The 16,383-nt window shown below is 33.3% G+C and overlaps 1 protein-coding gene across 1 annotated transcript in view; it reads right to left on the bottom strand.

Moving 5' to 3' along the window:
• Positions 1 to 15,606, bottom strand: part of LOC115222249 (histone deacetylase 3) — a 53,019-nt gene extending 37,413 nt beyond the window's left edge. The window contains exons 1-8 of the mRNA XM_029792407.2: positions 15,337 to 15,606; positions 9,478 to 9,560; positions 8,328 to 8,470; positions 8,151 to 8,232; positions 7,213 to 7,269; positions 6,356 to 6,411; positions 4,035 to 4,168; positions 920 to 1,000 (exon numbers count right to left, since the gene is read on the bottom strand). Coding sequence (XP_029648267.1) covers positions 920 to 1,000; positions 4,035 to 4,168; positions 6,356 to 6,411; positions 7,213 to 7,269; positions 8,151 to 8,232; positions 8,328 to 8,470; positions 9,478 to 9,560; positions 15,337 to 15,394 — 694 coding nt within the window. The 5' untranslated portion in view covers positions 15,395 to 15,606. The remainder of the gene's footprint in view (positions 1 to 919; positions 1,001 to 4,034; positions 4,169 to 6,355; positions 6,412 to 7,212; positions 7,270 to 8,150; positions 8,233 to 8,327; positions 8,471 to 9,477; positions 9,561 to 15,336) is intronic.
• Between the last annotated feature and the right edge of the window lie 777 nt (positions 15,607 to 16,383).

Below are 16,383 nucleotides of genomic sequence, written 5' to 3'. Positions count from 1 at the left end.
AAACACCCTCAGGTACAGCAAAAGGAGACAGCAGGACTGGTTTGATGAATGATCAAGAAATCAGCCAGCTGATCGATGCAAAATGGCAAACCCGCCTCTCTCATGAGCAAGATCCAAGATTGTGGCACAAGAAGGTAAGATATCAAGACTTCAAAAGACAATGCCAAACAAAATTCAGAGAGATGCAGAACAACTGGTGGCAACAGAAAACTGTTGAACTTCAGAGGTATGCTGACGTTCATGGCCTCAGACGCTTCTACGCAGGAACAAAGGAACTTTTTGAGTCCATATCAACAGGGTCTCTTCAATCAGTAGACACCAACACCATTCTGACTGACCCACAAGACATCCTTCAACACTGGACAGAGCACTTCTCAAGTCTTCTGAACTAAGACTCCAATGCGGTGGAAGACTTCTTGAAGAACATATCCATGCATCTAACTCGACACTGGATGAACACACCACCATCCTACAAAGAGTACCAGATTGTCCTCAATCACATGAAGCAACGGAAGTCCCCTCGCTCAGACAACATTCCAGTGGAACTTTTAAAGCATGGTAGACTACTATTAAAATTGTTTTAAATATAAAGAAAAATACATATATTCAAAATTGTTTTAAATAATTATAAATTTGGAGAAAGTTGATAATATATAGACTAAGCCAGGATCTTTTAAGATATCACAAGGAGTAAACATTTGCTTTTTGATTATTACTAACTCTTCAGCAATTAAGATATGGATTCATCATGGAAACTCTGTAAAATAAATAATTAGGTTACAGACATGAGAATCATGTACATAACATTACAAAGACATAATGGTTCCATAACATTAAATATCTTGTTTAAAACTCAAACAGAAATTAATAAGTATTTAGCAAGACAAGAAACACAGTGATGTTCAGTTTACAGACTTACTTTGATCATCAATTCCTTCTTTTAATGGGACATTAACTGAATAGTACCTGCCGCTCTCTGCCCCTGATTCATACATGTCACCTGAAGATACCAAAAACAGAAACTGATATAACTGCACTGAATACAAGTAAAAGAATTTTAACTCAAATAAAGAGTAACCAGTATCTCAACTTAGGTTATAGTTTGTTACTAATTTTAAAGACATAATTTTTAATTTTTACTAAAGTTATTGTGGAGCTGAGTGGGTATATGCTGGAAGCATAGGGCTTTGCCAGAAGGGACCTCTTTTGCAATGGGGTTGTCATTCGTGATGGACACTGTAGCCATACGAATTCAGGAAATTTGCCACTAAGTTCTGGCCAGAGGTTAGATAGGTAAGGCTCTCACAAATATATCCCACCTGGAAATAATCAATGTAACAAAAGGACCCGTGAGGTAGGTGAACTACATTTTTTCCCCTATACCGCAAGCTACTTCATCCTTCAAGCATTTTTATTTTGACCCCTTTTCTGGATGATATGTCAACAAAAATAAGCATCAGTAGTGATGCCATCAGACCCTTCTGTGGTGAGGGAGATGTTATCGCCTAGATTCGGAAGATCAAGGGATCATTCTGAAGATAGAAGTGTTGAAGTGGAGGACGCAGCCTGGATCAGTAAAACAGGTGATTGCAACCAAATCAATGTGGCTAAATTGGATGCAGTACTGAAAGGAGTGAATCAGGTCCTGAAAAAAAGGTACTATCAAGATTCAAACCAATTCAGCAACTGTGCTTGGATGGGCGAGATCAGTGATCACCAATAAGAGAAGAGTACAAATGAAAGGGGCAGCAGAAATGTAAATAAAGTGCTCCATAGGAATTTGAGAGAGATACCAGCTGAATTCAGTCTGAAGTTGAGTGCAGTCGTTGTGCTTTCAGAAAGGAATAAAGTGGACAGCCTAACCAGGGTAAAAAAAACTTGGTTGGAAGTACCCAAAGATTTGGAGTAGGGAATAGTTGCAGCGAAACAGCTGAGCAACACAAAGTTAAGGAGACTGCATGCTATGCATCATATGGGAGTGGATAGAACCCTGTACCTAGCTAGGAAAGTTGACTCTGGCGTTACCTGACAGAGTTTTCAGAAAATGGTCAGGAGTTGTGACAGGTGTCAATCCATCAACCCCACTCTGGATGAAGCAGGAAACACCCGTGGAACACAACTGGAAACAATCAGCAGTGGATGTGATGCACAACCAGCAGGGGACATATCTCTTGAAGGTTGACTGCAGACTGGGGTAGATGGCAATATGGAAGGAAATCAAGACAGGGACTGCAGATGAAGTTGCATGAATCCTGAATGAGGTATTCCTGGAGCCCTATGGATGAATTGCTGATGGATAATGGTAAGCATTTCACTCGGTGCTGAAGGAAAAACTTGATAAGTGGAATGTGAACTGCTTCTTCAAAATGGTGTATAAGACGAGTGGAAATGGGATCATGAAGAGACACCATCATGAGATCAAGGCCATGGCGGAGAGGGGACACATCTCATCAACTGAGGCAGTACTTTGGTATAATGTATGAGCTTGATCAGGACAGGCTGAGGAATTGGTGCCACAGAGAGAAATATTCAGATATGAATAACATCCTTATATGGTATCAGTGACTTGTGGAAGAGAGAAAGCCTACCTTCAAGCAGGTAGGGGACAAAGTCTCGGTCAATCCTCCAAATGCACACTACACATCTCAGTGGGGAAAATTCAATGGCTGTGAATTTTTGAAACAACTGGTCTGTGGATGGAATGTCACGTCAGGTCTTGGGTGTTCACAAGACCATCAAGTTGTCAGATAACAAAGGAGGTAGAGAGGGTGCAAGCAGTGCTCCATCTCTAAGGTGGTCACAGCAAAGGAGATATCTGTCCAGGTAGATGGCGGATTTTGACATGGTGTGAAGTGAGAGAGTGATCTTTGAGATCAGGGAGGGCATGTGGGGTTGGGAGGGGCCTTGATGGAAGTGTAGTGTCAATGACAATGCACAAATTGCAGAAGAGCCTTGCCAGAAGGACACGAGCAAGGGAAGTCATGTGAGCAGAAGGATGACTAGCGTGGGCCACTTGCTTTGGGGCTGTCATTTGGGATGGACATGGTGGCCACATGAGTTCAACGAATATTGCTGCTAGGTTTTGGTCAGAGGTTTAGCAAGAAGGCCTCTCATGGATATATCCCATGTGGAAAGGATTGATGTTACAGAACCTGCAAGGTAAGTGAGCTATGCTTTTTTCCCTTCCTACAGTTTTGTTAAAAATGTTCCAGCTATTCAGAAAGAATTCATTTAAAATATCAGATATTTACACTTAAGATGGAGTGTGTAAGCAAGACATAGTCCCCTCTATCCCCATGACTCATCATCAAGAGCAGTAACTCTGAATAAACTGGCGTGAACTGTGATAATCCTTCTGACTTATGGAAATATAAATGTAAACACAGTGATGACAAGTGGAATTATAATATTTACAAAATATTATTTTTAATGTTATATAGTTTCAAGGTTGGTAACATTTGGAGAATTCAATTCCTTTTTCTACATTTGCACAGAAGAAATAAATAAATATTTGACTCTAAAACAGAAAACCAATTGGTTACACTTTAGTTCACTATAACTCAAATTGATTTATATTGAATTTCTTTTAGATTTAGAGTTGATTAAACAAACCAGTAATGTAAGCTCTGAAATATAAACCAGAAGTACAAACTATGTTGAACTTGGCACTGGAATGGAAACACTTCTTAATAATACAATACATCCCATAGTAAGCTGTACTAAGCATGATAAATATTATATCTAAGTGAATTGAAAGAGTGGGAGTTAGAATAGTTTTGTCATATACAAAGTAATGCTAGTAGGATAGAAACTATCAACCCTCCAGTCTATCATCTTCAACAGCTGTGACTCAATCAATGGAGTCTAGGTGTACTTAGTGTTTCTTGTACAAAACATTCTATCATTTAGTAAGAGCTAGAGCACTGGATGCCAAGACAACTTAATATTTCAAATACCTGCACAGACTTCTAAATAAGTTTTATTGAAACAGTTTTCTATAGTTTCAAATAATTAAGAGATATCTTGAAATTTACCAGTTCCAGGGAAAAAATAATTTCCATATCTGTGAAATGATACAGTCATCACACGATCTGTAAGATAAAAAGCTTCTTGAACTCCATCTCCATGGTGAATATCAATATCAATATATAAAACTCTTGGATGATACCTATCAAAGAAAAAGAATGACAGTTCTTTAATAGAATATATTTATACTAGCAGTATCGCCCGGCATTGCTCGGGTTGTAAGGGAAATAACTATATAAGCATTTTTAGAGAGTTATAGCCAAAAAATAGCAAAAAAATGCATTAAAAATTGAAAAAAAAATTAAGGTAAATTTTTTTTTAAATCGTTGACACATCGTAGATATTTTTAGAGAGTTACTTCCCTTATATAAAAGCGAAAAAAATGCATTAAAATGGAAAAATATGATGGTAAATTTTTTTTAAATCGTAGACTCATCGTAGACGCACGCTAATACCCAGAAGGGCTCGATATGAATCACGACTATAAGATACCCGCTTTTGGTTAAACTGCACCGCAAAATGTGGGAGTAGTTACGAATCTAAATCGTAGGAGACAGACACACAACTTCACTCTTATATAAAGATGCTTTTTTTTTTCAGTCATAGAGTTAGATTTATGAAGGTCTTCAGTAGAAAATCCTTTGAATTCTGACTCGCTGCTTGATATAATGAAATTCGTATCCATTTTTTGTCAGAATTACAAATTTTGAAAACACAATAGGAACAAATTTCGGAAAAAAATCTCCCATAATTCACGGAATTAAAATTACACTTCGATTTTTGTACAAAACTGTATTTGAAGTGTTTACGAAGTATAATACGTGTTTTCACGAATGTACTAAAGAGATTTACTCTGATATTCTCATTTAAATATGAATAGGTAAATTCGGGTGGTTTGGTAACGAAAGGGTTTATATAAGTGTCGTCTGTTTATACATAAACACTGTTTCATACTTTCAGTTTAGTCTTCCTCAAATCACTCTGTCGCTATTTACTCTCTTCCAAGAACATTTTCACTCACTCTTATCTGTTAGCTTGCCATACATTTTACTCATGTATCTATCAGCGTGATAGACAGAAACAAATATTACATCTAGTTTCACTTTATTCGTTGCACACTGTGTGTGTGCGTTTGCGTGTGCTGTAAACCAGACTAAGAAAAGCATTTGACATACACACCAGAATGTGAGTTTTCTGTAAATTTTGCTTAATTGGAGTTTAAATTTTAAAAACTGGACTTGGCAAAACCCGATGCATTCTACTCTTAAAAATGCTAGGTAAATTGTAATTGAAGAAATCCTATATTGTAGATTTCTATAACTGACAAAGGGAGGCAGATAAAATCTGCCTTTTATAATAAGAGATATAAATATATTTCATAAGTTTACTTCAATCAAACAGATTCCCCAGCACCAAGTTATTCCTACCCTGCAGTACTTATTTACGGGTAAGTGCACTGAGTAAAGTGCAGCAACAATGCAGTTCCAATGACAAAATATGTACTCCAATCACTTAACTGTTTATCTAGTATTCTTTGAACTTAGCCACTCAATAGAGTTAATTAACAACCAAGTGCAAGAATTAAAATGCAGAAACTGAGTTCCAAGCAAGTCAATTCTAGACTTTAGTTATTTCACTTATATTGGAAAAGGTGTGAATGAAACAATTCCTATTTCTCCTTCTCTAGTAAAAACTTTCATGTCTAACAGCAGATAGCAATGGGAAGTTACTTTATTGTACTTTCTAAGACACTGTAAAATATTGTTAAACAAGCTATGTCTGGGATCAGATATGTTTTAAGATAAAGGTATGTACACCATCACACATATGATGTAGATCATTGTAAATCAAATATAGACAGTATTACATATAGTAAGAAAGGCTGGTCCGTTATTCTAAACTTGACAATGGATTTCTCAGCATAGGCAGTCACTAAAACACTGACTTCCTATTTACAACTTGAAGTTATTAAAATATCACCATCTATAATTTCTTCACTGAATTTTTATTTCATTTTATACCCATTTTCCCATCACATTTTGAATATAAAAATCTTTACATATTACTATAATATTTCTGTTACAACAAGTAGTGTTTCTCGATAAAAATCATTGAAATGTGAGTAGCATGAATGTGAACAGCTCTGTCAATTGTCTAGCAACTTAATCTGATAATTGTACCCCAACTAGTATCATCTTAATAGCATATTAATTTAATATTTATTTTAAGAAAACAGATCAGCAATACCAAGAATCAATATAAATTTTTTAATGAAACAAATTACTAAATGGCAGAAAATAAAGTAAAATTAAATTAAGACCACACTTACTTTAGCAATTCCAGAATGGAGATCACTATATCATTTACATAGCAAAACCCTGAAGCCTAAAAGAAAATATACAGAATTATAATTCCAAATGTAACAAAGAAATCTGAATGTGATTTTAGCCAAGTTAAATTTAAAATTTTGAAAAATAATTTATTTATTCAATTAATCAATGAAGAAAATTTATATTTCATTTTGAAATTTTAATATCAATAAGAGATGTGAAGGCAGCGAGATGGCAGGCTTGCTAGCAGGCCGAGCAAAATGCTTAGTGGCATCTTGTCCATCTCTATGTTCTTAGTTCAAATTCTGCCAAAGTCAACTTTGCTTTCGTTCTTTCATGGTCAATAAAATAAGTACTGGTTGAACACTGGGATTCATGTAATCGACTTACCCCATCCCCTGAAAGTGCTGGCCTTGTGCCAAAATATGAAACCAATATCAATAATATCAATAATAATGTAAAACTTTGGAAACATTTCTAATCTTCTATATGCTGTCTGATAATTTTAGCATTTCAACAACAATAGAAGAATAACGTTTTCTCCACTGGTCAAGTTCAGTAAAATGCTTCATTTAATTTTCCCAGTTATTAATCACTTTCCTTCATTATTCATTAATCTATTAATAGCATTATATTACTATAGCTCCTACAATTTCCAATCAATAAGTCCACTGATCTTGTTACTATCACTGAAGCATCACACTTCCACACACTATACTTTTTGCCTCCAATATGTCAACACCATTTCTTCAATTCAATTAATCAGAAGAAAAACAAGGCAAATTCTCTAAACACATTAATATCAACTTTTGGTAATCTTATTATTTTTCTGAACAAAAAGGAAATATGCTTTTACCTCAAATTTTTTAGCATGGTGTAAGCCTCCAGACCAATTTATAGCTATATCACAGTGCTATAAAACAAAATTTACAATACAAAACTTGAACAAATACAAGTTACAATTAACAGAACATACACACACACACAGACTTATTATATAAAAAGTTGTGGCCACAAGTTGGGAACATAAGTTTGAAAATTAGAATTTTTATATAAAATGCGTAAATATATCATTGTATATATTTGAATCAAACTGTACTTTACCATAACAATATTAATTTTTTTTAAATGTTCCAAACTTTTGGCCATGACTGTATGTGTGTGTGTATATAATAAAAGTAGAATAGTATTTTGATATTTAAACAAATACAACAACCAAATAATGGATGAAAATTCAAGAATCATATTAATCTGGTTTTATGTATAGAATAATATAACTGCTTATATATAAAGTTTTACTTTTGATTAATTTTACAACATATTCCAGTCGATTGTTTTCATTCACTTGAATATGTAATCTTTATATTTTTATCTCTGCTGATCACATAAAATATGTATGAAATTTACAGTATTTACTTCACATTAATCATATGTACAGTTGACTGTTGTCTTTTCTTTACCACTTCTATCAAAGATTCCGCATTCTGAGAAATTCACAGCTACCTGTCTCCATTAAAATGTTTTTGAATAAACACACTGTACCAGTTAATATACTTCTCACAAGCCAATACTTTATATTAAATCAGAATGTGAGAACATTCATCAAATATGTTAATTTGTATATCACCTATACCAGATTTAGTAGCTTAAAAGTTCTCTAACTTCCAATATTGTATAAGAAGATAATGGCCTATGCTCCAACTTCTTTTTTCTTTCTTTCACTCTAACTAATTAAAAAGTGAATAAAGATAAAACAAAAATGAACTTGCATGATAACAAAGAGTAGAAACTTACATTGTTGTTTAATTTAACTGCAGCTTCTAATGATGCTCCAGTGTACATTGAACAAAAATCAAATAACCCATCAAATACAGGACTGCAAAAGAAATGGAAATATTGTTTTTAATAGCTGAGGCATTTCAATAGGTTCTAATATATTACAACACTAATAAATAAAGCTAACAAGCTTACCAATCATCCCCCACATTATATGCACTGAGACTTTTAGTATAATTTTGTACTGTCTGTGGAGTAACACTCTGTAAAAAATTGATGTATTCTTCAGAATGAAACCGACACATATCATGGGCTGATGCTCGATAAGGACGATAGACCTGCATGTGAAATATAAAAATGACGTTACACAGTTCTTTAGATGGATTACTTTAAAAAGATTTTTACCATGCATATAACAATATATCTTTAAAATCTGTTGACCATGCTCGTGGATACAAGTTGTGTTATTTGTATGCTCATGGATACAAGTTTTCCTAGCTGTTCTATGTGTTCTGTGTTCAAACCCTATGGAGATTAATTTTACCAGAGGTAAAGTTGATCTCAGCACAGATAAGTAAGTACACATAGAGTGAAGCAATTACTGCAAGTGAAATAGCTAACAAGTGAAAGAGGGAAATATAAAGCTACTTTCAAAAACATGACATATATAAACAAAACACCAAAGATAGAAACAGTTTCTCAGATCTAACCATTGTAAAAAAAAAAAGAGAGAGAGAGAGGTAGTTAGTAGTAAGAGAAAGAGACAACTGACAAGAAAGAGAAAGAAAAAGAAAGATGGAATACTGAGGAGATGAGATGAAGTGCCAATGGTTGATGATGCCAATTTTTCATCAAAACATTAAAGGAAATAAACAAATGAATAGGAGAAAAATTGTTGAAAAGTTGTTAAATATACTGGAAATAAATAAGGTCAAGTACATTAAAGAAGAAATTAAATAAACAAATGTGAGTTGGGAAGTAATTATAAAACTTTAAAAAGAAAGGGAAACAAACCAAATTCAATATATTTTTGCAAAAATACTAAAATTGATATGTCTTGGACAGGAGTGGAAAGGCAACTAGTGAACTCCAGCTTAATCAGAAAGACTTTCATTACAGTGTCATCAATGCACTGCAGGTGTACAATACATGACAACAAGGAATAATCATATCATAGCGCTAAGAGTTGAAGTAAAACAACTACATTAATAATACAAGGAAAATTTACCTAAATGGCAAATAAAATACACTGCAGAGAAATATATTGAAGAAAATTCATAATTTTATTTAATTAAAAAAACGTCATAATTTTATTTTAAAAATCAGTTTACTTTTTGAAACATACCTTCATTTTTTTATAAAGTCCATAATGAAGAACTAAGCAATGTGTCAAGGCTATTCTATGTGGTTTCATTGGATGACTGGGGCCTAGGAAAACAATGTACAGTTTACATGTTAATATTTTAACTGGATTCACAGAATCATTTGAATGTCATACAAAATTACTTGCAAAGCACAGACACACACATTTAAATGAGAACACACAAATAATTATGTATCCATCCATTGACATCAAAGTACAAACATATAAACACATATAAATATACATACACATAACTATACAAACCTATAGACATACATTTACACACACACATCATTCAACTACTACCATAGTTGAATAATATTCTTATGGCCACAATTTACTCACACACAGCATCTTTCAGAGTTTGTCACTAATTCAGTTCTCAATCGAATTGAAAACTGTTAACATTTTTGAAGAGGACTAGTCCCTAGCTACATTTTGGCATAAAAAATTGAGATTTGGTCCAGTAGGAAAAAGTTTACATCAAAATTTGTAACAATGTTATAGGAGAGTAGTACCAATCAAGTTTAGATCTAAATAACATCGTTTATTTTAAAAGTAAATATATTTATCTTAGTTTCAATGATAAAAGAAAGCATGAAGAATTTCATACTTTTGGCCCCATGCAACAAAAATTTATATAAAAAAAAGTTGTGAGGTAAAAATATAAGTAAGGCAAAAAAATTGGATTTAAGTATAATTAACTTTTTCATTTTAAAAACAAACTATATTTTAATTAAGCTTAAATGATAGAGCTCAATTCAAGGAATTTCATGGTATCAATCTCATGCAATGAAGTTTTAAGAGAAAAAAACTATGAGTGTTTGTTTCTCAAACTTGAGGGTGATAATATAGTTCTATACTTTTTAATGAATATAGTTCTATTAGGGACTTTTAATATATGTAACCAGCATCGTTGAGGTGAGGAAAAAAATAATCAATGACACCGCTAATTGACACATCTATCTATACTATAATGAAGAAAGCAGCTTATTAATTAGGTATGTAACAATTACTAAAGGTACTAAAAGAAAGCAATTAATAAAGGGTTGACAGTCCTAGAAATATTTTTATAAATTCATGTTCTAAGAAATTTCCTATAATTTCAATTTCTCAAGTTTATTGAATTTTTTTAACTCCAATTTCTCACATATTAAAATATTCATTGCATTCACTGCGTCCAGTTCTTCACAAATTTAAATATTCCCTGCATTCACTGCAGAGTATTCCATTTTTATTTGCAAAGTCTCACTTCCTCTTTTAATGTTACATTTCAAGTTTTAATTCACTATTTGGAAAACCAACAGTTTATTCTATTAATGTATACGTAGTGCAAAAACATTATTTATTGAATGAAAACTTTTTAAAATACCCGTATATTTTTTGTAAAAAAAACTTAAGTAATTTTGTTGTTATGGTTGTTTGGAATGAAATAAGCCTTACAATAATAACTATCTGGACCGATTTTGGCCATTTTCCTTTTTAACTTAAAAACCATGGGAGGAGCCTTTTCAGTAATAAAAAAAAAAACACAAAACAAAACAAATTGTAAATATTTTCAGAAGAAAAGGTAAACAATTCAAGGGAAATTTCACTGTTGTTTCTAGCACAACCCAAACCACCCTCTCTTTTCACTCTCACATGTATTGATGTTTTTTCAATGTTTTTCTCCCATTAAACACATTTTATGGAATGATGATGCTGGAGTAACACACGTGTGGTCCAGTGGTGGAAGAGAAACAACAAAATAAATCGTAATCTTGATTTTTACCCCCACCATTGCTTTGAAATCGTGACTTGTTCACTGACAAAACTTCGTACTGCATCACTTTGGTGAAGTTTTGTCAGTAAACAGGTCAAGGTTTCAAAGTGATGTAAATATTTTGACACAAATGAAATTTTAATGTTTTACTAATAGTTTTTGTGTGATCTTGAATAACTTACAAACATCTTCCATGCGGCAACTGTTTTTCTTTCAGCACACGATCTCAGATCAAGTCACTTGCTATGCAAGTACATCTCTGTAATTTTTTTAAATTACTGTGGATAAACGCCAGCAATGACCCTCTCAGGCTCTCCAATATTTTAATTTCTAAACAGAAACAATTGGGGGCAGGGAGTGGGGTTGCCAAAAATTCATAATTTCTCAAGTTTTCTTTTTTATAGCATATAAATGTATTTATGGGCAAAAAATATTGGAAAACATCAATACATGTGACAGTGATAAAGAAATGAGGAGGGTTGTCTTTGGATGTGCAAGAAGCAACAGCCAAATCGCCCTTAAATCACTCACTTTCTGAAAATATTTTTTTTTTTTACCAAAAGTGCTCTTCCCATGGTTTCAGAGTGCGAAAAAAAAATTGGCCAAAGTAGGTCCAGAGTGGGATGATGAGAGAAGTGGATTGTGAAAGAAAAGTCAGAAAACAACACAGCTCCCATGACTTTCGGAAACATTTTTTCACGCTCAGAGTTGCTGAAGCATGGAATAAACTGCCTGCGTCAGTTGTTGACTGCCATGACACTGCATCCTTTAAGGCCCTCATGCTTTCCGAAATCCGCCGAAACTACACCTGATTATATATACACTTTAGATGAGTTGTAGTGCACCTGAGCACTGTACACAATTATTATTATTATTATAAAAAAAGAGTTTTCAAAACTTTTTTCATACAAAGATGCACTTGGAAAAGTTATTACATCTGGTCAAGTACAGAACAAGAAAAGTTTTACTTAAAATATTGCAGCTAAGGATAAAATTTGAATATTAAAATTTATTTGATTTTAATTTACAAAGTTACATTATGATTAAAAAAAAAAAATGTACCAACATTTTGTTAAAATATTGACACACTAGAATACTTACAAAAAATGAGAGTCAGAAGTACCAATATAGCTAAAGTTTTGTGCAAAGTAGAATAGTATGTATGGTAGGCAAATTCATTATGTAAAAAATAGGCATTGGGTCAAGACTAAAAATTTGAAGACTTTAGGCAGTAACTTAAGCAAATTTTACTGTGAATTTGTTGTTATAGGTAGATTTTACTGTAATATATAACTAATTTTTGTACTATTCTATTTAATGTACTAATTATGCACTACTATTATTTTTTATAACCTATTTTCAAATTTCTAATTACTAATTAATAATTAAAAGAATGAATTTTTTTGAAGTGCAAAAAATAGTTATTTTTAATTTTTAACAGGCATTTGCCATATCCTGAACGCCTTACTTCCCTGGGCATGGACACATTGAAACTCCGACGTCTGGCAGCTGACCTGGCAGACACCCATAAAATTATCAACCATCGCACAAACAATAACACTGAGCACCTCTTCAAACTCCACCCATCTAACACCCGTGGACATATTTACAAAGTAAGAAAACAGCACAGCTCCCATGACTTCAGGAAACATCTTTTTCATGCTGAGAGTTGCTGAAGCGTGGAACAAACTGCCGGCATCGGTTGTTAGTTGTCGGAGCACTGCATCCTTCAAGACTTCCATGCTTCCTGAGATTCGCCAATACTACACTTGATTTTCTCCCCTCCATACACACACAAGCATGTTCACTTTCCAGACATTTCTACATTACTGCATGTACTTTATATGCACTTTCTGACAAGTTGTGGTGCACCTGAGCACTGTATACAATAATTTCATTATTATTATTATAACAAGTAATGACAAATAGAAGTAATAACTTGTAATAAAAATTTTAGTTTTAATAAAAGCTAATATTTTCTAAATCTAAATATTTTATTTGAAATTTTATCCTTAGCTGCAATATTTTAAGTAAAATTTTCTTGTCCTGTACTTTACCAGATGCAATAACTTGTCCTGAACTTTTCCAAGTGGAATAACTTGTCCTGTACTTTTCCAGTTTTTATATATATATGCATACACACTCACACCTATACACATTTACACAAATATATACATGTGCACCAATGCATACACATCATTGGCACTTGCAAATATTCAAAACACCTTCACCATACATTTCTTGCACATTTTTTCTTACAGCATTTGTTGCATTGTTGTCTTTTTTATACTCATAAAGCTTGACATGTCTAATGTGCTCTTCTCTGACCGCCATTTTCATGAGGGGCTCTTAAAGCAACAAATTATTAGTGTGTCTGCAAGCTAGAATCTATCTAACTGAAGCTTTCCTTGCTCTGTGGTATTTATGCACCTGTGAAAAAGTCTTGTTTAAATGTGTTAGAGCATATTTCAACAAGTACAGTCTGAAAAATGATATTACTTATGGGAGACCTGATCTTTTGAAGTATCTTACAAGTTCTATCCATTTCTTTCTGTTGAACACACAAATATAGTTTCTGTGTACAAAATTCAGTGGCAGGGCTATAGAAGACACTGACCCAAGAGCTTGTGCAGTGGGAGTGGATCTGAAACCACATGGTTGCAAAACAAAATTCTTAACTAATCACATAGTTGTACTAATTTATTCTCCCAGCATATGTTGTTTTAACATCCTGGATTCACCTAAAATCATAATCACAACATATATTAAGCAATCTTGGTTATATGAATGCTTCTTGCGCAAATTAGCAACACAACTGAAATTCTAAAAGTTGGCATAACTAAACCTCACAATTTTTCATGTTTCATTTATAATGTAAACAAGGCCACATCACTTGAAAATACTTCATACACTAACTAATCTTCACTCTACAGTATTGGCTAATGCGTGTAGTAGAGTCAATCTTGACTCTACAATACATTGCGGCTAACATATATGGGGGTAGTGCTGCTGCTGCTGCTACAAACAAATGTTTTAAGCACTCACTGGCAACAGATTTTCGTCTGTATATTCTACCGCTACTACAATGACATCTGCTCCTCTTAACTAGCAAGCTTGTGTATCACCTACGTCCCACCCCACCCTATATTCCTACCTCCTCTTCCTTCCCACATCCTTATTTTGTTTCTCTTTTCCCAAACTACACACTGAATACTTTTTACCCAGAAGTGTAAATAATAGAATTCTATCTGCCCAGTTCTTTTCTTAAAGGAATCGGCTTCCATCATCTGTATATTCGTTACAAGCGTGTGAGGACTTGCAAAGGTCAGAGATGTTGCCCATCGAACAAACAGATAAAAAGGACAATAATGCACTTTATGTGGAATTAATATTTCTCAAGTGCAAATCAAAACACTACCAACATAAGTAGGTCTAAAATGTTGATACATGAAGTGGCACATTATATATTTTTCGTGCGTTAAATGTAAACACACATCATAAATGACCTAATGAACAGCCCTAACTTCACTCAAAAGGGAGTGTGTGCATGTGTAAATATGTGTGTATATATATATGTGTGTGTATATATATATATATATATATATATATATATATATATATATATATATATACAGAGAGAGAGAGAGATATGTATGTATACACATACACATTTATGTTTACATACATGTATGTGTGCGTCTATAGAATCATATTTAATAGTTAGAAGTTAGTAACAAACCATATATATATATATATATATACATATATATATATGTATATATATATATATATATATATATATATTATATATATATATAGCAACATCATTATTTCTTTACTGATCGCAGAATAAATGATGAAGTGAACATCGGCTAGATTTGAACGTCAAACAATGAGGCATAGAATGTAAACGTCGACATGAAAGACTGGTCGCTACCCACTGCACCATAATAAGCATCGATATCATTTTATATCATTAAAAATTTTAAACGCAGCATTCTCTTACTTTAAAAAATCATATCTAATGGGAATATAACTACTAACATGTTAATGCATACTAAATTTAAGATATTCCTTACCGTAATGAAAATTTCCAACATCAGGATCATAAAAATATGCAACAGTGGGATTCGCCATTTTGTTGTCTTTTCAGTAATAATTTTGTTTTCAAAACATGAAGAGTTCCGAGTGTTCGTCTCTGGCTTAGTTGTCAAAATTTAAGAAAAGTCTCTGATGTTAACATGATTATAAATGTAATGTTGGTTTCAAATTTTGGCACAAGGCCAGCAAGTTCGGGGGGCGAGGGTAAGTCGATTGCATCGACCCTCAGTGCTCAGCTGCTACTTATTTTATCGACCACAGAAAGAAAAAAGGAAAAACACAGTCAGCCTTGGCAGAATTTGAACTCAGGATATAAAAACGGACGAAATACAGCTAGCATCTTGGCCGGCGTGCTAATTAATGGTTCTGCCACCTCGCCACCCTATTTGCTGATGTTATTATTTCGTAATGTGTAGGCGATGTATAGGAAATACTTATAGCTATTGTTGACATTTATTGAAAAATATTTCGCAAAACAAATCTGATAAGCATTGTTGTTAATGTTAAAGCCCATATAAATCCAGCAGTCTGATGATCAAAGGAACCCTCCACCAGCCTGACTTTTATAAGTCAAAGTACGTCTAGGACTACATTATCTAATGTGTACTTCCTACTTTAGCACAATAAGATATGCCTAGCAGATCTAGCAGTTAGATAGAAGCTTCTTCGTAAAATCTTGATGAAATTCATGTCAATTAGACATGTTTTCCTAATTTCTAAACTTTTCTTTATATGTTTCATTTTGCGAATGGTAAACAATAGAGAAGCTTTGCTTGCAGTTTTCCAACGGGCTAATTATTGATTCGCTGAATTTCTGGCTGTGTAAATAATGAAGGAGAGTTTGTAACTTGATACAGAAAAATTGCAATCATTTGTTAGTATAATCATCATTAAACTTATAGATATACATATTTTATATATCATCATCATCCAATTAATGTCTACTTTTCCATGCTTGCATGAGTCGAAGGGAAATTGTAAAGGTGGATTTTCTGCAGCCAAATACCCTCCTCGTCACCACATAA

The sequence above is a fragment of the Octopus sinensis genome, linkage group LG19 (genome assembly GCF_006345805.1).
Source record: "Octopus sinensis linkage group LG19, ASM634580v1, whole genome shotgun sequence".
Lineage (NCBI taxonomy): Eukaryota > Metazoa > Mollusca > Cephalopoda > Octopoda > Octopodidae > Octopus > Octopus sinensis.
This window is presented reverse-complemented; position numbering and strand designations above follow the sequence as displayed.